The sequence below is a fragment of the Rhea americana genome, unplaced genomic scaffold (genome assembly GCF_003343005.1).
Source record: "Rhea americana isolate MKP2758 unplaced genomic scaffold, rheAme1 scaffold_41, whole genome shotgun sequence".
NCBI lineage: Eukaryota > Metazoa > Chordata > Aves > Rheiformes > Rheidae > Rhea > Rhea americana.
In genome coordinates, this window is record NW_028186546.1 from 2,721,591 (window position 1) to 2,745,408 (window position 23,818).

The 23,818-nt window shown below is 40.8% G+C and overlaps 2 protein-coding genes across 5 annotated transcripts in view; one reads left to right on the top strand and one right to left on the bottom strand.

Annotated features, from left to right (window-relative positions):
- LRRTM1 (leucine rich repeat transmembrane neuronal 1) overlaps positions 1-1,472 on the bottom strand; it is a 6,344-nt gene extending 4,872 nt beyond the window's left edge. Inside the window, exons 1-2 of the mRNA XM_085314721.1 lie at positions 1,446-1,472; positions 4-1,170 (exon numbers count right to left, since the gene is read on the bottom strand). Of these exons, the coding sequence (XP_085170847.1) occupies positions 4-1,170; positions 1,446-1,472 (1,194 nt within the window). The remainder of the gene's footprint in view (positions 1-3; positions 1,171-1,445) is intronic.
- The window catches only part of CTNNA2 (catenin alpha 2), a 433,433-nt gene that overhangs the window by 284,556 nt on the left and 125,059 nt on the right, over positions 1-23,818 (top strand). The gene's annotated exons all lie outside the window — the stretch shown is intronic.

Genomic DNA, 23,818 nt, shown 5'->3' on the forward strand with positions numbered 1-23,818 from the left:
GGCGCCGGTGGGCTCCGCCGCCTCGTCGCACAAGTGGAAGGCGTAGACGGCGTCCAGCAGGTCCTCGCCCTGCGCGTACTCCGGCGTGGCGCAGAGCAGGTTGCCGTCGTAGCGGCCCTTGAAGTCGCTCAGCCACGAGGCCAGGGCGCAGACGTTGCGGCCGCAGTCCCAGGCGTTGGCGGCCAGGCTGATGCTGGTGAGGGCTTTCCAGGAGGCCAGGATGCGCGGGTCGACGTAGGTGAGGCGGTTGGAGTCCAGCTGCAGCGACTTGAGGTGGGGCACGCTCTCGAAAACGTGAGGCTCCATGTACTCGATCTCGTTGCCCGACAGATCCATCTTTTCCAGTTTCCATATCCAGTCCAGCGTGTTCACCACGATGGTGACCTTATTCCTCCGGAGGCAGAGGGAGTGCAGCGAGAGGAGCCTGGGGAAATGGGCTAAGTTCACCTTCACCAGATCGTTGTGCTCCAGGTGGAGCTCGGTGAGCTTGAACAAGCCCGCAAAAGAGTTTCGAGCCAGGCTCTTTAACTGATTGTATCCTATGTCTAGAAACTTGAGGCTGCGGCAGTCCTGGAAAATTCTCACGGGCACAAACTTGAGGGCGTTGGACCTCATGTGCAAGGTGGTGAGCTTCCGCAGCCCGTGGAAGAGGTCCGGCTCCAGCGCCTGCAGGTTGTTGTACGATAAATCCACACTGCGCAGGTTGGGCATGGGGCGGAAAGTGGTGTTGGGCAGCTGGGTGATTTTGTTGGAGCTCAGGGTGAGCTCCTTAACCCGCCGCAGCTTTTGAAAGGCGTCCCCCTCCACCGAGCAGATGTGGTTGTGATCCAGATAGAGCCACGTGAGCTGCATTAACCCCGCGAACTGTCCGTCACGCAGCTCGGAGAGGCTGTTGTACCGCAGAGACAAGCCCATCATGCCCGACAGGTTGCGAGGCATCTCTGTGAGATTCAGTGATTCACAGTACAGAAGCCTGCCCTCGCACCGGCAGAGCTGCGGACACCCACTATTCACGGCTGGCAGCATTTTAGAAACGATACCCAGCGTACACAAAATCAACCCCGGGGGCTTCCTCAGCAGCCAGTTTAAGCAGAGACCAATGAGAAGGAAATCCATTAGCAATAATATTTCCGAATGCGCTCGAGAATGTCCATTGAATCGTTTCGAATTCTACATCATATTTTATTTAAAAGTGGGGGTGAGGGGAGGGGGAGGAAGGGAAGGCAAAAAAAAAAGGAGAGAGAAGGAAAAAAAAAAAAAGCAAACAAACGCAACAGACACAGAGCCAAATATTTCACTTTACAGCATGCAGGAGCTGCGCAGCGTTAAAGTTCGCAGGCATTCAAAGGTAAAACGATAGTGATTTTGTTCATGTTAAATGCTGCAGCAAAGGAAAAAAAAATCTTTCTTCATGAAAGAATTTAATTAAAAAGTGTCTTACCCACCCTTTTCCAGAGAGTGACAACCTCCATTCAGTTGCTTCCTTTGTGTTTGCACTAATTATATGCGGAGCTAAAAAAGACCCCTCTGTGCTACAAATGCCGTCCCTTTCAGTGGTGTGCAAGGCTGGCACGCTCACAATGTCTTACTTTGCTTCTGCTCAGCGAGCCAGAGGGTCGTCCAGCTAGCTTTTTAGCTGACTTCTAGGACCTGCAAGTTTCGGAACTATGTGCATGAGCTCGATCTTCTCCTTCTCCCTCTGTCCTTTTCCTCTGCGGTTACCACTGTGCCGCGGAAAAGACTCCAAACTCTCGCCTAACGACTCCGCCGGCTTTGGCCATCTGCTTACGGTCCATCGTTTGCCACGACCACTGGCCGGCACAACGTTTTACTCCAGAGAGAGAGAGAGATTACCCTTCGCGCACTGACCGGCTAAGGGCAGCTTTATTTCCCATTCTTTGTTCGCTTTTTTCCCCGTTAGGTGATGCTCAGAGCCGAACGAGAGAGAGAGAGAGAGAGAGGAGAGAGCCCTTCCCTTCAGCTGAGCAGCGTGTTGCTAGAGCATGCAGAGGCACCTAGTGTTCACTGAGTGTCGTAAGCCGCTCAGGATTGCACGCCTGCACCGGGCGGCTCGGGCAGGGGCAGGCGGAAAAGGGGTGGGCGCAAAAGGAGCCGCCGGCGCCAGCCGGCAAAGTAATATATATGCCCTCCGAGGGACCAGGCGAAGGCTCCGCRGCCGCCGGCGCAGCCCGGCTCYGCGGCCCCGCGTACGGGGCCGTAGAGTTAGGAGGGCTGCTCGGCTTTTATCTAAAGTCTGAATTCGTAAGGCCGGGAGAGAGGGAGGCACTTGGTTTCGTGTGTTGGGGACGGATGTGTAAAGCAGTATCCTTGGATTGTTTGTTATTTTTTTTTCCTTCTCTAATTTTGATGATGAGATTTGCCTTTCGGAGTCGTCTTCTTTTCTCTCTCTCTCTCTTTTTTTTTTTTTTTGGAGGGAGGGGGATGTGGTTTTATTCTGACAGTGTCTGTATAGAGCAGCGTTTGAAATTCTGTGTGTTCATTCTCATAGAAATGCAGGCAGAGCTCTGCAAATAGGAATGTCCGGTTTCATATAAGCTTTAATTACATTTGTTTTTTTTCCATCCTGCGTATTTTGCGTGTGTTCAGCACATGCTTTTCCTAAAGGCTTTTTGGCTTTTTTTTTGTGTGTGTGTGTGTGTGTGTGTGTGTGTGTGTGTGTGCAGTGCATGCCACAGCACACAAAACTGTTCTTCTTGCAGCAGAAAGAAAACTGGGCTCTTGGAATAAGCTCAACATATAGGTTGCTCTGGCTGTGTTGGTGGCGTGAAAAGAGGGGGCTCAGAACCCAGTTAGTTAGTAAGTTTTGCAGATTATGCTGTTCTTTGTTCCACGTTCTAAAAAAAAAAAAAAATCCTCGCCTAATAATTTTCAGTCCTCATTAGCTATGGGAAATGCATCGACAGTGAGCTATCTCTGTAATTTTTACTGACGGAGAGATATATAATACTTCTGTCAGGAAAAGGCTGGCCATCTTTTCCTATTAGGAGAAAGACTCTAAAACCTATGTGCTGGTGAATGTGACCAGAGCTGACACCTCAGGATTCTGCACGAATTTGCTATGACGAAGTTTGACATGGAAATACAAGTATTGCAGAAGATGGTGCTAATTTTCTCTTTGAGCCAGCATTGGTTGTGAAGTGCGGGAGGCAGGACAAACACGTTACATTTGCTTGCTTTCTTAACAGCAAATATTAACGTAAAACCCCTTGCTTTTGAAGTATTTGGTACAGAATGGCAGAGCTGTGTGTTGTATTTGAGCGTGACTGGCTGCTTTGAGTCTGTGTTGGTATAGATCAAGGCATGCAGTGATTTGATGCAATAAAAGTTGTTTTACCAAAGTCCCAGAAAACTTAGGCTCTCATGCATAAAAATGTGCAAAAGAGCTTCATTACAAATGTATTTGTTCAAAACAGTCTCCTTAAATGAATTACAAATATAAAACACTTTTGACTGGAGTTCCAAGACGTGGGAATCAATGTGCTTTTATGCTCCCAATTCAGTTTATTTACATGCCTCTGCTATCTGTAGCCCTTGTATTTCAGTGTGAGTAACGACTCAGAGAGAAAATGTGATGCTTTAATACTATATAAACCTCTTACATGTTTGATCATTTGGGAAGGAAAACGGAACGTGTTCTTGCTCTCCCGAGATCACACTGTCTTGTTCAAAGCAGGCTGTTTACCAGTGTCCACTGGTTGCAGTACACCTTAATTCTCTTCCCCAGTACACAAAAGCAGGGGAGAARGTAATCAAAAAAAGCAGGAAAAAGAGCATAGAAGCAGGAGAGGAGACTACAGAAGCCTTTTCCAAGAATGTATTCCATGTTAGCGTTCCAAATATTTTGATATAATCATCAAGATGGGGAATAAAAGTCCTGAACTTTACAGTTACTGAACCAAGGTTCACAGCAGTAAGGCTGCATCCCTGCTAGGGTTACAACCCTGTCAGTCTCGTGGGGTAAGTCTTGATGCCTTCTGCCACAAATAGTTTGGGGGCAGATCTGCAAAAGTAATCTTAGCCACGTCATCAAGGGAAGTTGACATTTTCTGCAGATCAGGTGATGGTGATGATCACTTAGATACCATCTAAATGCTATATGTAGAGCAAAGAATTCCCCTAGCAGAAATGAAACACCTTGATGTATGCCACTGTGAARAGTTGAGTCTTTTCTTCACTAATGCTTCTCACTATCACCTGGGATACAGCTTGGATCCTAATCTATCTGCCCATTCCTGCACTGGCATATAATCTATTATCATTTGTTTGCAAGAGGTAGAAACTAGAGCAGGCAGCAGAAAACCTATATTGCATCAAACTGAAAGACTGACAACTAGAATTAGGGACCCAGAATTAATGCCCCTAGCACACGAGCTTCCTACTCTGCCAGGCGTCTGCTGCATGAAGGACTCTGCTCCGATGTGTCCAAAATGMGTTTGCAAAAGAGAATCAAAGTAAGTGAGAGACCTCAGGATGGGGCTGCAGTGTTGAGCAGGGCACTGACCACATCCAAGAATAGAGGAACCTGGGTCTGCAAAGGCAAAGTTGGGTGGTTATATGTCTTAGCCCTGTCATATCTTCTGTAAATTTGATTTTCTCGGTATATTTTCTAGGCTTTTTTAAAATGGACTTTTCATTGCAATAAAACTAGGAATCCGCTTTGAATATGATTGTAATGCAAAGGGTTTAACTTCCACCGTCTAAGCTGTTATCACAGCCAAACTGTTAAGTTTACGCATTTTCTGAAGTCCCAAAGCCTCTGGCAAATCTCTATAAATTAGCAGATTTAAATTAGCTTTATTAAGTGTGCTATTAAAAAACATTTTAAGGCACGTAGTCTAAGTTTATATGTATTTAAGGGAGACTGATTAAATCAATGTAAAGTAGGTTACAGAAGAACAACGTAAGTAAAGTTTTAGAAAGTTTGCCTGGGAAGCTCTTTATTGGTCTCATCACAAGTATGATTCACGGGCATAACCCTGCCGTGATTCTCAAAAGTGTATAGATTAAAAAATGTTTTTCAATATATTTAGTCTACAGATTTTAATATTATCTTCAGATTAATGTCACTTACATCACTTAACTAGTCTCAGAATTATTCATACTTATTAATTCTTTACAGTCCTTGTCATTACTGTTTGTCCCTAGATATTTAATAGATCTAAGTCTGCAATCCAGTACAGGGGTATTGGACCAGGGTGAATAAAATCAGATTCTGGTCCCTAATGTCTGCATATGCATACACAGATGTTTTAATATGTTAACCAACAAAATACAGAAAAACAAAAGAACATATAAGTAATCTTGTTTATTATTACTGTCGATGAAGTACTGAGAATATATTTCTTCCTTCTGGTATTTTCTGAGTGGTTTCTATCAGTATAATAAGAAGTGGGAATTTTAGTGGTGATTTTAATTTCCTTTCATGAATGGACGGACTAAAACCTTGATCTTGCACAGTAGTCTTTAATTTTCAAGTGCACTGAACCATTGCATTTCTTATAAAGGAAACATTTAAAAACAGAAAAGGGAAGAAAAAGATGTGACTCCAAGCAAAGCAAATTAAATCTGTTATTTCTGTCATATTTACATCCTGGACACCCCTAGCATTTGGTCAGCTGTCTCCTCTAAAGAGAATTTAGAATTTTATCTGGTAAGTCCATCAGATATATAATATGGCTCTTTAAGTCACTGTAAAAATACAGTGCTTTTATACAATACAAGCTTTGGGCCAAAATAGTCCTGGCCACTCAAGACGTCAAAGTTACGGTGGTAACTCTCATTAATTTCTTGCCGTATTATCAGTGCAGAGTAGGCACACTGAATATGTTACTAGCTTTAAACAGTAGATATTCTTATGTAAGTGGCATCATTGTTTTTAACAGTGTGATAAACACTTTTATCTTTCTGTCCAGCCACTCCGTTGCCGTCATCAGCCATACTGAATAGCAGGTAGTAATGTACAGCTCTATAAAGTCACTCATGGAGGTGACCTGTGTGAAGAGTTCTCCTCACAGCGTAGAAATGTCACTTTTTAGGAAAATATATCAGTGGTGGGATGAAATATCTCTCTCATCCACTCATTACTGGCATAATATTCGAATGAGCTAAAGAGTTACTGAATCTCCTAAATATCTGTGAAAATGCCTTTGGATTTCTGAATAGGTTGTGGAAGCCCTAGGGGTCTTACAGGTTGTGAATGTCAAAGTATGTTGGAAAAAGGAGTTGTGTTGCCAAACATAAAGACTATTCTGTTGTGATTAACCAACAAGTGTTGAACATCATTTAGCATCTTGTTAAGTAAAGACTGTCGTGTTACGATCAGGTTACCAGTTCAATGCAGCTCCTAGTTTATGGGCAAAGTGGAAATTTGCACCTTGTTTTTCAATTAACTTTTCCTAATTAATATCTCTACAAATGTCTTGGGAAGTCTTGGAGGAACCATTTGTAGGGAGCAATCATTAGCATTTGTGAAAGTTTTAATTAATTGTATTCAACTGGAAAACAGTTAGTTCTACCTTCAGAAATGCTAAGCTAGATGCTCCATAAAGATTCGTTGCAAGACTTTCCCAAGCATTTCTGGAAGTGTCAGTGAATGACATGTAATTTATTTTCAATTAGCTTAAGAACAAAGAGGATCGTAGCTTCTCCATACACTGGAATCCATCTGCTTTACCCCTTTTTGCTCTTGATATCTCATCTGTAAAGACTATTTTTCAATAAACTATATGCTAAGTTATTTTTTGTTTGGGTTTTAAGACTACTTTTCACTGAAGAGGTCCTATTATTTCATATGGATATAGCTAATCCAAGATGGCTATTTTTAGAGAGAAACCACTGCATCTTGTTTGGGTTGATTGGTTAGTTATTTTATCCTGGCACATTTTCTCAGACGGGATGAGGCCGGAGGAGAATGGTTCAGTCACCAATGCACTGCAGAATGACAGAATAGCAGGGCTGGTTAGGAGTGTGAAAAAATCTTCCGCTAGCCAAATCAGTGATGGCCCTAAACATGTCATGGCCCTAAACATGACTTGCACTGGCAGGGCATGTCCTTACCCTGGTGCAGCTTGTGTCACTCAGAAAGTTGGCAAGGTACCAATGGGGGCAGCATCTCAGCTAGGGATGGACCTAGTGCGTGGGTAGAACCATGCCAACAAGCTCCTTCTGCAGAAAAGTTGTTATTACTGCGTTGAGATAGCCTTCTTGATGTAAAATAGTTTGCCTTTCTTATTGATGACAGAGCAGTAAACACTCTTTTGACTTTTAAGGTGCAGGAACTGGGAGAATTGAGAGGAATTTATGAAATCAATTACCGAAAGTTACAATGAACGGGTTAAAAGCTGTTCCTGGCAGTCTCGTGAAAAGTCTTTTCACAAATGGATGAACTGTTCTTGGAAATTTTTACCAAAGAAGAAAATCTGTTCTCAGTCTTGGGCAATCAATTCTTCTTAATCTATTTTTTTGGCTTCTTTCCAAACATATTTAAATGGACAATGGAAAAAATGTAGAAGATAAAAAAACTGTTCTGACCTCCGTGTATACTTTATTACAAGTAAGTAAATTGGTRCCACAGTTAGTGCTATGGGAAAACAAATTTACATATTTCCATAAAGAATCAGTATTTTGAAATGCAATAAAGACTTTATTGAGTTTTCTTCCATCACAGAGGAATTCAAATTGACTGACTAAGGTGTTACAGGGAAACTGTGCTTTTGCTAACTTTCCTTGGAAGTTACATAATTTGGAATGTTTTTAGATCTGACTCCTAGAATTACCGAAGACCTGAACAACATGAGCCAGATTATGTAGTCATGGAAATAGATGTTGAACTGTAGCACAGCACCTAGAGCAAGCAGGCAATGAGATCTTTGGCAGACTATATTATTCACAGCKATGCCTGCTTCTTGGTATATCTTGGCAGTCTGAGAACCAGCATTTTTATGTTTCCATCCTTTGTTCTGATKATAGCTATAACCTGAAGGGAAAGCTCAGGATGAAATTTGTTAAAATCATGGTTGAGGTTTTTTGTTTGTGTATTGCGTTTCATTGGGAGATTAGAGGGAATCTGGCATAGCTCCTACCTGGAAGTAATAATGCAGAAATCAGGCTGAAGACTCACATTTCAGATAGGAGACACTGTGATGTTCTTTTTCAAACTTAAAGACGACAATTTGCTGATTACCTAAAATATTTATGGCTTAATTACGTATTATTTGCAACTGATGTAATGTCTAAGAGCAGCAATGATGGGTCAGGAGTCTCAGAAGGACATACTTAAAGGCATAACAAGACATAGTCATGCCTTCTAAAAAAAGAGAATAACCTGACCGCTTCTTAAATAGCTTAAAAATACTGAACAGTTTCATATGGTAGRGGTGGTTTGTGCGTGGTGTATGTGCAGTCTTAGCTTTGGGTAGTATAGCTTTGCCCATCGGTTAATTTAATTTTGTTAGAATCCATGGCAGTCTCTAAACTGTGATTTCCTGACTGTTGCTTGGTTTTGTTTTCAACATATTTATGTGTCTATGCCGAAGACTTACAAGAAAAAAAAAACAATAAAAATACAATATTACTCTCAATAAATGGATGAAAAGGTATAGTCAATTCTATAAACGTGTGTGAAGATCCTGAACCTACCCACAAAGTTATAAAATGTATACACATGCATGCACACACAGACACATTTGCAACATACCTCCATGGAATTATATATATATATACACATATACACATATATATATATTAATCACACATTATGTATGTTATACAAGATGAAACAGCAGATTTAGGGGCAAATAGTAATAAAACTCAAGGGTTAAATTAACATATGTTTAACCAGTATCGTATTTCTTCTACTGCAGTAATTTTAAGTCTTTAATATTCATGTAAAATGAAGAGCTTATTGTTTCTTAAGACTCGATTTATATTTTAAATTGGTGGAAGAATGCATAATTGACTGAAAGGCAGGGGGGAAAAAGATCAGCCTGTTTTTCAAGATATAGGACATTTTAGCATGTGTTTTGAATTCTAGAAACCATTTTAAAGAACACTTGGCTTACTTCTACTCTTTTTTTGTAGTGCAAATTAATTATAATTTGACAAGAGAGTGCTTGATTTTCTTCTTTAGATTTGGTGTAGAGCCAAGCTTTATTAGTTAGAGCCTCTAAGTCAAAATAAAAGGTCAGTATCTGTGAAATGCCTGTGGCTGAAGATATATTGTAGTTCTTTCCCCATTATTCAAAAATTTTTGTCCATGAAAAGGTGTTTATGAATTTAAACAGATAGGGTGTGCTATATGTATGTCTGAGCAGAGGCGGTGGGTAATAACCATTTTTGATGATTCTATCAGTAATATTCCAAGTAGTAATCATAAAGAAGTGGGCAATAATCATTGGGAAACTCCTGAATTATGGACCTCTTTGGAGCATGTCCCATGGCGCGTTGAATCCGGCAATTCTGCTTCTCCTGCCGGCCGGGCAGGCCATGGGCAGAGAAGCTGCTCCCAACTCTTCCCCAGCAGCATCCTTTGACAGCCCAGACCTAACCGACCTTCACCGTGCACGTTGCTCGCCTGGGACCCGCCTGGGAAATTGGCAAGGAGGGGACCGTCCTGTTTTCCTGGCCAGATTGCATGCTGAAGGCAATAAGCCCCAGAAGATGTTGCAGATGTAGGGCGAAGAAGACTATCTGCTGCCAGAAGGACTAAATATGTTGCAAGGCATTTGCTCCTTTACCTTTAGCCCCCAAAATATAGTATTGACAGCAATGTCTAAAAGGTCCATCACAAGAAAAGACCTTGGCTAGAGGTTCACAGTCTGCAGCACCATGGAGCCTGTTGGAAGCTCCATTAGCATTGCTAAGTAATCCCGGCCCTGAAACAAGCTGAGCCCTAAATCTTTTGAGTTGTATTCTCTGACTTTTTGGATTTTTTGGCACCATTGTATCCATTCAATACTGATTAGATTTAACAAATCCAAGAGATCAAATAATGCCATTCCTTACTTATCTTAACAATATTGCGAGTAATATGCCAATATAGCAATTCTGGACCTAACCTGATGCATGAAAAATATGAACAGTARGCTTTCCTTTTCTTTCTGAGGAAGAACAAAACCATTTTATTTATTGATTTGATTTACTGTTTTGCCTAAAGATGAGGGTAAAAAGTGACTTAGCTACTTTCAAGGACTGTCAGAGAAATACATCATTTTTCATAATGTTTGATGWATTGCTTACAGTACTTGTTTTACTTTAAACTGCAATTAAAGATYGCCCTCTAGTCAAAAGAAAAATGTGATAAAAATGTGACTTGMAACTGGGCAGAAAATTTTCTAAAGCCCTTTGGGATTAATTCCAGTAATTATTCAATCTGACGTTTTTCAGAAAAATAACCCTTTCTGTSTGAACTCCATTAATCATAATAACATAGTTCACATGTCACTGACTTCTGTCCAGTCACTTCATGTAAAAGATTTAATAAGAGGCTAACAAACATGTTCACTAAATATTAAAAAAATGCTAAACTTATTTCAAAAAATGCCAGCCTRCGTGGATGGTTTTTAGCTAGGTGTTAGTGTTGTGAGGTGTGTGTGTCTCTACAAATGTTCACTGAATTTTGAGGCAGTTGTCTGTAATGGAAATCATGTCTCCTGCTAATTTAGTGTGATTTCATTCGCAGCACTTACGTCTGTTTTAAATGTCCAAATCAAAATCTTTGATGCCATTTTTGTGGGTATGTAAGGATTTAAATATTGTAGTTGTTTTCTCCTCTAAACCGTCCTAGAAAGGTCTGCGTTCGCCTCTTTATTTGGTTGGAAATTTTATTATATTAATTTCCTTACGCAAATATTTGGGCTAATATATTTTGCACCGTCTGTATACAGGAAATAAAATTTCTACTTCGGACCTTGCGCAAGCAGAAGAGTGAATACTTTTTTGCTTGCATCTGAACTTATTGCGTATCACTGGAAGCGCACGGTGGACCTCGGGTGGCTGCCTCCAATGCCACGCAGCTGTTGAGAGGAGCGCTGCTATATTGGCCGGGGGTTCATCAGCTCGGGATATTTTTGTTTAAAATTGCAATGGTGGCTAGGTGCTCGTATCTGAAGAACGCGCCTCTCTCCTCTTCGCCGATTCTGACGTCGGTTTATGTTTCCGGAGCTTGCAAGTAGATTTAGCTATGCTGTGATGAGAAGCGATAAACACAATCTTTTGCTGAAACGTGRATAAAAGGCAAATGAGATTGTTTTAATATAGCCTCCTCGAGCATCTTCTGACTTGTTCGAAAGCTCAGACTGGTGAATAATTCCTTGTCTGCGAAGAAGTCTGTTTTAATTTTTTTAGTCATATAGCAATAAGCGATGCGTCTAAGCTATTATTTTGACTAATGCTTTCAGCTCCAGATTGCTTTTTTCCATGTCAGTTGTCATTCTTTGCACACTCCAGTAGATGGCAACTCCAGTCTTCTTGACGTTTCGTCTCCATTCAAACTAGAAATATTTTGCTCCCACAACCCCCCCCACACACACCTACTGCATCTCATCTGTATAAATGGCTACGAKTTTCACAGAAACGTGATTCAATTCTGCTTTTATTGGAAACATCACATAGCATCTGATTTGAAATCAAAAGCTACCAAAGGAAAATAAAAAAACAGACCCACAAGCATCGCTCCTCATCCGTCATAAAGCACACAATGACTCCCCCATAACTTAAAAAAAATATTTTAGGAGATTTCATAAAAAGGATTAGCATCGGGAACTACTCTTTTATGAGAAATAAGTGAATTGGTTGACTGCAAATACAGCATAGCAGCTTTGTGTTTGACGGTTTGACTGTAAAGCATATAGTACAAACTTTCCCTTCCTTATTTGCTCTATGCACCAGAAATAGTTGATTAAACTTTTAAAAAGTTGCAAGTTATCAAAGGGCTCTCCTTATATATATACTTTACCTGGGTACGGATCCTCCTGGGTGATGGGAAGAGCAGGTTGCTTACATCGATGTCTTGGAAGTGAGAATTTTCTCGGATTCCCCCTCTTGCTCAAAGCACTGATATATCCAGCCTATATTCTCTGCACTTTTTATTTTCTCCCCTCTATTGTATTAATAAAGCAATAATTTGCCAAATCACATCCACCATCGAGCAAGGTCTTATTTTGCAGCTGGTGGTTAAAAAGGCGCCAAGGGAGGCATAGTTAATAAATCAGTTTTTATGAAATGAAAAGAAGGTCCAAGTTCAAACAAATACATGCTCCTTATTGGTCGTTTTTATGGTTTACCTATTTTATTCATTGAGAGTTTTCAGTAGTCGCGTAACAAACTTTCAAACTGTCACGATCTGTAGCATCACTGAYGACTYGTAATACTAGATCCTGTGGGCCAGRAACCAACAGACATAAACATTAAYTGTTGAAAATAAACAGCAAAAAGTTATACGGCATAGCAATATTTAAGGCAAGATTTAGCTGTTCATGCTTTTCTTGGTTTAGCGAGAAACTTGCTTTTCAACCGAGACTCTGTGGGCATTTTTATTTCGCAGAACTGGCCTTAAGATAAAATACGCTCATATAGGACAAGCAGAATATTGGTCCATTTAAGCCTGACTGAWTTTTATGTAACAAATTAGCGAGTAAGGTAATTAAATCTCTTTTGGACGTCTGTTTCGTCTCTGGAAAGATTCCCAAGAACCTCAGAAAACCGACTTGCAGGTTAGATCCGGGTGCTGGGTCTAGCGCAGCTGAGCGGCTGGTTTCTCATCGTCGCGTTTAGCGCTGCGGGAACTGCTCCACCGGAGTCCGTGTTAAAACTTGCTTAAGGCTAGCATTTTCCCTCGGGTCAGTGATGGCTTTAGAGGAATGAATGTGGAAGCTAGATTTGTTCTAGCTGCTGGCGTGAATTATATCTAATCGGACCCCCGCCCCGGGCCAGTATTTCAAACCCGCCACGAGGCACTTCATCAAAATTTCCATYGCGGCCTCGAAAAGACCGTGTGTGCCTGTTAGTAAAGGCAGCGCACACGTGTGAAGAGCTCTCTCCCGGTGAAGGGTGCATTTTAAAAACGTATCCTTAAGATTTCTTGCAGTGAGGAGATGCTTGAGAGTTATTCCTGATTAAAATACAGAGCACAAACAGAGCACCAAGCTAACTTCTTCTGTTGTGCTCCTACTGCTAATAGCCATTAAAATCCTATGGCTCGTTGTTGTGGTCCGAGCATGGTGTTTGTGATTTTTTTTTTTTTCCCAAGTTTGGAAAATCCCAGAATCACAGACTGATTGAGGTCRGAAGGGACCTCTGGAGATCATGTAGTCCAACACCCTCCTGCTCAAGCAGAGCCACCTACAGCATATCAGACAGGGTTGCATCCAAGCGGGTTTTTAATGCTGTTTTTCTGCTCATTTTAACGGTACACTAAAGTATTAGCTTAGTCRAGACCTCAGATTTATGATCCCAGCACGAATTGCTAGCTCTCCTATTACTAATGCAGTTTTAAAAACAATCATGCGGAGATTACAAAATGCGATAGTCCGCAGGCGTTTTTCCTGGTCCTGTGTTCGTACAGGCTGAAGTATCTGTTGAAACGCGGAGGTGTTGGATATCAAGAAGACACTGATAAGGGGTGATAGGCAGCCAGGTGTCTGGCTCTTCTTTGTGCTTGCCAAGGACAAGGTCTTTCGGAGCGGTCCTCAGATAGCCCACAGGCACTCCCATTCCCATCCTAGTTGTGCTTGCCGGGTAGGTTTTCCCCAAGTGTTTAGAGGTTTCAAATGCAGCATTACCTAAAAGGTGCCGTTAAAGTCTGAATCAAACTGTGAATGTTACGAGGGATATTGAGCTTTAACTGCTGCATCTGTAGCCTCATATTAAATATAAATAATTATTTTTATATATGCAGTGCAATCTTCCTTGCAGCCATTTCCACGGTTTATTTCTTGCCTATCCGTTGCAGGAATTAARAAAATTCTTCTTCCCCTGCTATCTAGCAAGTACCACAGTTCCTCCTTTTCCTTCTAAAGCAGCTTTTCCAGATGTCTCACTACTAAATGCAGACTAGACCTGTTCAGTAGCCACTGCAGACTGTAAAATTGTATTTGCTTTCTTGCAATGTGTTTATTGTGTATTGTAATTTTAGCAAATACCATTTTAATAGCATCATAGCAAAGCTAATTGAGTACATTTTTGTGTATAGATAGTTTTTTCCTGYGAATTTCTAAGGCTGAAACAACATTTCACATTGTAGGAGAAAAAAAGTCACATATGTATGAAATTTGTCATCCAGTCAGCTTAATCAAGATATCARGATAGAAAACATATAAATTAGTAGAGTAAATATGATCCATGTCTCCTATATTGTATTCAATCCCTGGAAATAAAATGCAGATTTTGTTATTTTACATGTCACTGGATCAAGATATGAGAAATCAGCTTCTCCATGAACTTCTTCCATTCAGTTTCTGCTTTAAGCAATACCAGTCTAACACAATAATGGAATTTATTTTAGGTGCTCAACTGGGAGGAGAATGGAGTAGGCTATAGGGAAAAGATTTTCAAAGTTGATAAATGAATTTCACCAACTGGTTTCAATGGGAGTTYTGTGGCTATATTCCGTAGCCATCTCTTGATGTTTTTTTCTTTTTTTTTTCCTTTAAATCTGAAATAAATTAGACTTTAGTCTTGTTTCTTGGAATATGACAAGTAACCTGAATTTAAGAATGCATATTCTGATCCTCTAAGATACGTAGGAGTTGATGTGGATTCCTGCCTCAATCATGGCTTGTAGATATCTAAAGGATCTTTAAAAATTTGAGTCTCAGCCCCTGATAGTATATAGGAGCCTCCTCATAAATATATAGAGATCTTTGAGTCCTGAGCCATGGTTTAAGAGTGGCCTTATTCTTATTTGTGACTAGCTGGAACTTTGAAATGGATTTGCCTCTTCTATAACAAGTTCCCCAAAGAAGACCAAAAAAGACTTTAATTGAAAACAAGCCAACCCTAACTTAGAAAAGCCAACTCCCTAGTCCTCCTTGGCACTAGTTTGGCAGGCCCTTCTCCTGYGAAGAGCTTTCATCCCCTTCTGTGWGTTYGGCTCCATGCACATGCAYAGTTTTGCAGGCTCCTGACATAGGTTTCAGGCTCCCTGCTCCTCTGTAGGCAAAGCTTGCATCACCTGAGTAGGCTCTCTTGCTCCCCCAGAGAACATAAATCTGTCTTTTCCTTGGAGAGTTGCATCTAACCTAGTATTTTCTAAAGAAATGTAAGACTGTGTGAATATGAGTAGAACACCCAAGCTCTGTTCTACTTAATGTTCCCTATAATTCTTTCAGGTGCTTACAGCTGGGCAAGTCATTGCAAAGTTAACCTTCCTAGCTGGTACAATTGCAGTGGATTTATGAAGTCACCTGTCCTATCCTTCTGCTCCAAGGCAGTACCAGTTTGCCATTCTCAACATACTAACTCCTTCTGTAGACCTTCAGAGTTTGAAGACTTCCCAAAGAAATCTGTTGTAGTGGGTCACTCTTCTTACCRGCCAAGAGTTTAACAAGCCTGGTGCACTCAAGCCTTTAGCTTTGGCCTTGTTTTCTCGACCTTCGGGAACTCTTGTTGATCTTTGGATCCCTTCTGAACGCTCCACATTTTCTTGAGATGTGGTGCCAAAATAGAGCATCGCATTCAAGCTGAGACCTTGCTAACTCTGAGAAGAGTAGATGGATTACCTCCTGCRTCTCCCCAGCCGCGACTGGTTTTTTACATCAGCGAATGGCCCTTGCCTTTTCCGCAGCTGGGTGATGTCGATGATTCACATTCAGCTTGTGACTCACAAAAGCCTCGAGAACCTTTCCTGCAGATTTGCCACTTAGTTACTACCCATTCGGTATTTTATAGCTGGTTGTTCCTGACTGAGCGCACATCTTGAACATGACCCTGTTGAATAGCATCCTTTTTTTTTCCCTCCTCTTTTTGAGGACATAACTGCAATTTGTCAGGATCGTTCTGAATTTTTATTCTGCCCTCCAGAGTACTTTCAGTGCTTTTCAGCTTGGTGTCACCTACAAATTTAATAAGCRTAGTCCGTATTCTGTCACCTAGGTCATTAATGACAGTATGAAACATTGATGGACCCAGAACAGACCTTTCAGTGTCATTTCTAAGCAAGTCAAAAAATCGCTTTTACGTAGTAAGCTCATTGTACGGCGGGGTAATTATATTATATTAATGAAACTGAGGAACGGAAGGAAGTGTCTACATCTAGCAGTGATGGTGGAAGGAAAAAAAAAACAATTCACCTACACCAAGATTACCTTTTCTCCTCCCAATTTTTTGCGTGAGTTGTAGTTATTTGACTTTGAGTAGTCACTCATGGACTTTACAAAGGAAGAACAAAACAGATCATTTTCTTGTCAAACTGGGACTGAACTGGGAATTTAAAAGTCCTGTAGTGAGAAAGCAGTGTAAGATATGCTTCGTCCCTCTGCCTGCCCAGAAAGTACATACAATAGAATTTATAATTTAAATGAAAAAAACCCTTAGGACTTATATTAAAAGGGGGTTTTCTTCCCGTTTTGATCTCATAGATGCTGACACAAATGCAGCCCCAATCTTTGCCATTTCAGCTGTGTGACAGCCCTTCCCGCAGAGCTCGATGATGCCACTGCCACAATTGCTTTGTGCTGAATTATGCATTCCTTAACTTTTATTTTAATATGAAATAACACCCTTAAAAAATGTTTTCAGTGTTCTACTCTGGAAACAGACACGCRTCTCCTCGTTTATAGCCGTAAAGTCTCGGTGAGGAGACCTACTACGTTCATGTTTCGTGTCCCTGTGAGCTAGACATAACATTTGAATTACTGATTACCTGCATTATTTGTAAAAATTCATGAAGCTGGACAGCTATGGCCCTGAGGAGTCTCCAAAGCATTAATTATTCCAGTGAAGTCCTGACATATATTATATCCATTAAGTTGYGTCTATACCTGCCTGCCTCAAACCATAACACCTCAAGGTCACCGCAGTTACTCAGTTACTCGCTCATACGCAGAATATATTTGATTAGGAGACTCTCTCTAACGGCTTTGATTTGCAGTGTTGAAACAAAGCTTCTGTTATTTATTCAGTAGCAATATTCTCCCAGGAATATACTAAAGCAGTTTTGGTTCGGTTTGTTGGGATGGTTATTTACAAGCCCACACACATGCAATAAATGACAAGCTGCTACRATTTTTTTGCTATCTTAACAGCATTTTCATGAAACTTTGGCTCACACCGAATAATCTATTATATTATTACTTTCAATTTATTTGACACCTGTCCAATACTCTAGACACTTCTATCTATCTCAAGCACTTATAGCTTCCAGTACAATGGTATTTTTGCACTTCCGATATTTTTTTAYATTGTTTATCTTCAGAATGTCTATGTGAAATATTCCCACTTATAAAATAGATAGAAAAAGTAGAAAAAGACCAAACTGACATGGCAAACACCACACAGGAAGCCTATRCTGGAGCAGAGGCATAGCTCTCCACGCATCCCCAACTAGGGATATGATTTTCTCGTCCACAAGATCATAATACCTGAGCTAAGCATTTACAGGGAAAAGGAAAGAAAAAAAAAAGAACAGCTTGGCCAGACTGTGCTTCCTGGTTTATATTAACTATTTCTTATTTTTAGTTCAGTTTTTTTAGYTGTAATCTGCATCTCGGAAGATGTTTCCTGTCCTGCGTGTCCTRTTGCTCTTACTGTTTCAGCACTCTGAGACTCACATTGCCCACTCTCAGTCATGCTGTGTTCGAGGCTGAAGTTTCCACCACGGGGTCTGCAAAAGCTTGGCAGCCGAGAACTCAGAGCTCCTCAACCCTTTTGGTGTCAGAGGCTTTAAATCTCTACGGAGCTGTTTTGCTGCATCATGTTGCAGTTTTAAAATGCCCTGCATGTTATGAAATTTCTTCATAAACATCTCAGATCCCATGTCTCTTATAAAAAATGTACGGGATTTTTTTTTTTTTTTTTTTTTTTTTTTTTTTTTTTTTGCCCATGGTACAGTCTATCAGCTCCATTACTAGCTGCGCTATTCTCGTTTAATCTTGCTGCTGCTCCCTCTAGTTGGACATGAGATTGTCCATGGCTTCATTTCTGGAGGCCGCAGCTAGARATGGCCGCACACGAGTGGCCACATGTGTTTAAGGTGGCATTTGCCCCGTTCCCAAGCATCACGCGTGCAGTTGCGTTCRCGCTGTCTCTGAGTGGCAGTCCCATCGCCTTTTGGGTTTGTGTAGCCATCCAAACAGSTAGTACGCAGCGCTTCTCACGGTCCTGTACGTGCCCTGCTTGAGTGCCCTGTGGAAGGGTGGTAGCCGGGGTGTCCAGACCATTCCCAGGTGGCAGTTGACCATTTTGAGCCACCGTGTCCATCACATCTTCTTGTACTCCTTGCTTGACATGGATTATSAGTGAAGGAGCAGATTTCTGCACTGTGGTTTATTCACGTGGAACCAGCCTTTCGACAAGCCCGGGAAAGCTTGGCTGGGAGCTAAGGACCACACTCCCTGCCCAGGAAGGTGCGTTTTGAGCCGGTGCTGCGTCCCCTGAGGGCTGTCTCCAAAGCCTGTCCTGTTCTGCATGCTGTATTTTCACTCTCAAATCAAGCAACCCTAGAGACATGCCGGTTCTTACCTGCCCAGAATGAAATCTCGAAGCGGGGACTTGACAAAATRCCTGTAAATTGGCAGTCTCAAGGCAGGTGTTGCTGATAGCATTTGCAACCCGGTCGCTTCTGCCACAAATCTCAAATGTTTGTATGGCCAGAATAAATCTGAACTGGTCAAGGCTCACTATCTTTCTGCGAGAAGCCGGGTTAATGCAAGGTTTATATATTGAGTGTCTGATATTGCAGCAAGCTGCGAAAGACAGAAGAGTAGGGACTGGCAATTTGTGAGGCTGAGACGGTGAGTAATGAAAGAAGAGTGAAAATAGAGGCAGAATTGATTCGGAAAGATTGAGAGCAGAAAGCTATTGATATGGAGAAATACAATATTGGACAAAGCCAGGGGAAAAAAAAGTGAATTTACAGGTGCTAATATTATGTGAAAGTTGCTGGAATTTGATAGGACCAGTAGAAACGGTTCATTTTTGGAGACAAAAGTTGTATGAATATACATCTCTAGGGAAATAGTGTTGATAATCTTAGGAGAAAAATGTGTCCAATCCAACTGATTTACAAACTGATGCTGGCACTAATATTAGCTGAAGATCTGCCAGAGCAGTTCTGCAGTTTATTACGAAGGCACAAGGACCATATTCACTGGATTTACTTGCAGCAAGCCTACATTATAGCATCTGGGTGATATAATTTGACCCGCTCAGCACACAGAGAAATATGAATAGTGCCAATTTAGTGCTACAGCCTTGGTATGTTGCTTAAATAGCTGGGGGTAGTTGACTATGTAATTAAAATAAAAACATAAAGATACTCAGTAGCTTTTGAATGAGAAGAAAAAAAAAAGGAGTAATAGCGAGGAAGCCTAACGGTGGAAATTAAAAATGACATTTAAATTAAAATCCTGCCCCTATTTGTAAATGCGACAGTGTTTCGTGTGGCTTTGATCAGTACAATATGCTATCCTTACATCAGCATAGAAACCGAATTTGTTCGCGGCGCGCTCGCCATCAGGTTCCTGTGGGTGGTGGGGGATGTCCCTTTATAATAAGCGCTTGATTTAAGTGGGACAAGTGAGTTAAATATGGGTCCGTGCCTGCTCAGGCAGAAAGCCGAGCTAAAAGTCCGTTTTTACTCTTCGTGGAAAAGCTTCCTGGCCTTGATTCAGTGCTTCTCTGCGAGTCTCCCAGAATGGAGGAGAAATTCATACAAGCGGAAAAGGTCATCAAATGCCCCAAACAAATTGCTCTAAACAGTGTAATCTATAGGAGGGAAAGGGGAGATACTGTGTTTTGTCTTTTTTTTTTTTTTTTTTTTTCCCTCCAGAAATTTACCCTATGTTTCTGCTTTGAACAGATATCTCTTAAAAAGCGTGTGGGAAATTTCCAGGAAAGTCCGAAATACGCTTGTATTCTATTGTGTTTTCAAGTAGGATAATGATTTCAGAGACCACCGATGATGTTATTTTGTTTATTTATATAACACCTTTTGCTTTTTTATTATATTTGCATAAATATGAGTAACTTTAATACTAATTAGCAGAATCTCTGAAAAAAGAGCCTCTAAAGTTTAAATATTTTGAATATTTTTTCCTGTGAAAACGTTCCCCTGTAATTATTGCTTCCTGCCCAGATTGAACTGATAGCCACATCCGTCCATGAAAGCAGTCATACTAGTCATYAAACAGCAGTGAAGTCTGCCATTCAAAATAAGATTTTTTTCTGTATCTTGTACTGCCTTCTCCATGGAAGGCACTTTTCTAGTGTTTTCAGTCTAGATTAGTAATTCCTAAATGAYATATGAGAAAAAGATAAGCAGTTTGTGGTTGGCCACTGTAACCATGGTTGCCAGTGTTTTTAATAGCCAGTTGCATGATCACATGGAACAGTGAGAGTGAAGGCTGGCAATGGTCAATTGACCCAAAAAGTTGAGGGACTGCTAGTGTAAAGAAATGGAAGGACAAGACAGAGGGCGGATTTTACTTGAGATATTTCCAGGGACTACGTTTTCATTAAAGTGGTCCAACAAACCAGGAGATGTCTCCATTGAAGCTCTCTAGGTGTTGGCAGGTTCCACAAGTCATTTCAGGGGTGAAAGTGAATGGCTTGGAGGAGTGAGAAGGCTGGAAAAAGTGTACTGGACAATGCTGGTAACTCAACTAAAAGCAGCAAAAAAAAAAAAAAAAAACTTTTATGCCTTTGTGAGACTAGTGCAAATTCTGGAGCAAGTGTAGACACTGTGCAGAACACTGAGCGTGCAGCGGGCAAAGACCAGCTCATTTAGTGGCTACACAAGAAGGGGAAATGAAGTTATCAAAGGCGCCAGGAGGATGCTTTTGATTCTGTAGCAAGACAAATTACTCACATGCTGGCTGGATGCTTGATTTGAGATAGATGCCACGGAAAGAAGGAAAGCAAACAGCAAGCGATAAAAGTGCCACCAAGAGGAGCAAGCCCTGAGTCATCTCTGTGACATGGGAAAGGAAAGGCAGATGAGACGTCGGAATCTAGGGTCTGAGGCGATGGAGGACTACACCATTTGTGCCTGCATCGCGGTGTGGTTACTAATTCGCCATCTCCGTGTTCTTCCCCGCTCGCTGGAGCGCGCGTTTCCATTAGACCGCCGGCTCTCGAGGCGGGAGCCGTGGCCACCCGTCTCTCGTACGAGACCGAGCACGCTGACTTTGGCTGAGGGCTTCGAGCTCTCCGCTGGAAGCGTGCCTRCCTACTTATGCACGTGGGTTGCCATTTGTATATGTTCGCGTAACGGTGGAGAGCGTTTGCAGGCTTCGCAGAAGCGATGTAGAGGGAGTAGGCGGCTGGTGCCCTAGAGCACGGAAGGGGTTTGGTGCTACGAGGGAGTAGGATGACAATTAAGACTGCAACACTTATTTATGATTTGTAGTCACTGTGCCTAGCTCTTCTGTTTTGAAACCTCCRAATATTTAGGTTATGCTATTTTTTTAAAAAAAAACTTGTGCATTTTAAGCAAGATTCTTCTGATTTCCTAGCCTGCATTATGAGTTTAAGCTTTTTAGATTGCCATTATTATGTCTAGGGATCATATCTTTTTGTTCAGTATAGTATGCATAAGCTAACTGCAAGGAATATGAAGAGGGGAATCACTCCAGAAGTGTGCTCGGAAAAACTTTGCAAAAAAAATATTAAATATCAAAATTTGTAAAAATTGTCCTGATGTATTTATATGATGAATTGCAGGAATAAGTAGAGGAGCTTGTTCTTCTGGATTGCCAGTTCAACATAAGTCCTACAACAASATCAAATGGAAAACATTTAATAAATATTCTGTTGCATCTACAATACATTTATCACTGAAAACTGGTTAAGGCATCATTTAGCTGTGTGATTACGCTCTGATGCTACAGTAACTGACATTTAAAAAATGCTTGGGTAGAGGAACATTTAGGTTATTGACTTTTTAAAATAAATATTTGAGATCATATTTACAAAACAGATTATTTTAACCTCTGTTTATGAAGCAGTAAGAAGGTTTGTTCATTTTCTGTGCAGTCTTTTACAAAGACCGCTGTGTCTAAATACTGATTTTTCAGTAATGTGCCCAATTAAATACAATTTTTTTTTTCAAAATCAATAATTTATATGATGTGTACCTGCACAGGAAATCACAAAGTGGCTTTTCCTCTCCTTTACAGTTGACATGGGGACAYACCTCCTGTTTGGTGGTGAAAAACCATGTTTGCCCAAATGCCAGTTCCCCTGTGTTGCATTACCCAGCGCATCCTGCCACTGCTGTGCACCGTTCCTGGTAGAGCACAACGGGGACCTCACAGCTACCACACAAATACTCCATATATATTATTTGAGAATGCATAGAAGAATCTGAAAACAGTTTCAGAAATACATTTTTTTTATTATTATTTAGACCTGTATATTATTTCTCAATCCAGTAATATAGAGGGCAGAAGATGATTAATTTCAATGATTCTTGTTCGGAGTAAGAAGCACAGGTTGAACAAAAGCACAATTCAAAGCCCTGATGAATTTTCAAATTCCTAAAATGCTTGCAAAAAGTATGTATGTTTGTTCTGAGTTTCTGTATTTGTTTCAGTGTGCGTCTGGGGAATGATACAGCCTATAAATTGCATGCAGAGAAGAAGAATGCAAATAGCAGTAAGGATATTCAGCTGCTATCCTTGCTACTGTTTATTTTATTTTATTTTTACTTTTTAACTAATAACTGTGCTATGTAAAATAGTTTGTGATCACTTTCCGTGGGCTCTGAAGTCAGTGAGCCTTTCCTGAAGAAACTTTTTGTCAGGCACAGGGGACTAGAGAAGACTTCTAGTCCAAGAAAGTGGAAATTGGTCTATATACATGAATATACTGTATAATTTTTAGGCTGATATAAATCAGGCTGGATTACTAATATTTATCTCCTGAAGAAAGGATCATCCCCTTAATTACCCTTCTAGATTCAAGGTTTACAAAAATAACAACTGAGCAGCAAATGAGGATCGTCTATCCTGTGTTCATCAGCATGTGTGCATAAGCAGAGCTACTGTGAAAAATTAATATAATTAAGGACTGTACAATAACATGCATGGAAAAAAGCAGAGCAAATTCTAGCTGGTCGAGCAGTCGTAGTACTTTTTTTCTTTGCAAGTGTGTGGTTCTGCAACATGTTCTGCAAGGTATAAATAGAGCATGAAAAAGAATAAAATATTTAAAATTAGGCATAATACAGAGCTTAGCTCTGAAAATATTTGATATGTCAATCAATAAATCATGACTTTTTTTTCCTTTTTATTTTGTTTATAAAGATGTAACATGTAATAGATTTGAATGATAAAAGCACTGCTCACACACAAGCACATAAATATATGCCATCCAGCTCTCTTTCTGTCTTTTGACAAAATTTGGGGTTCTTTGAATGAGCGATAGCTTTCTGAGGCAGCATCTCATTCTTCTGCACCGCTATTGCGGTTTGCTTCCGATGTCAAAAGTAGAAGTTTTTTGAGAGCAGAGTGATATTAGTAGTAAAGAGCTCTACCAGCAGAAACTGTTTGTTGTAGTAACCTACTCTGGGATTCATCAGTTTGGTTGCTTGCATAGACAGTCATTCTGCTAGGCCCTTAAAAAAAAAAAAAAAAAAAAAAAA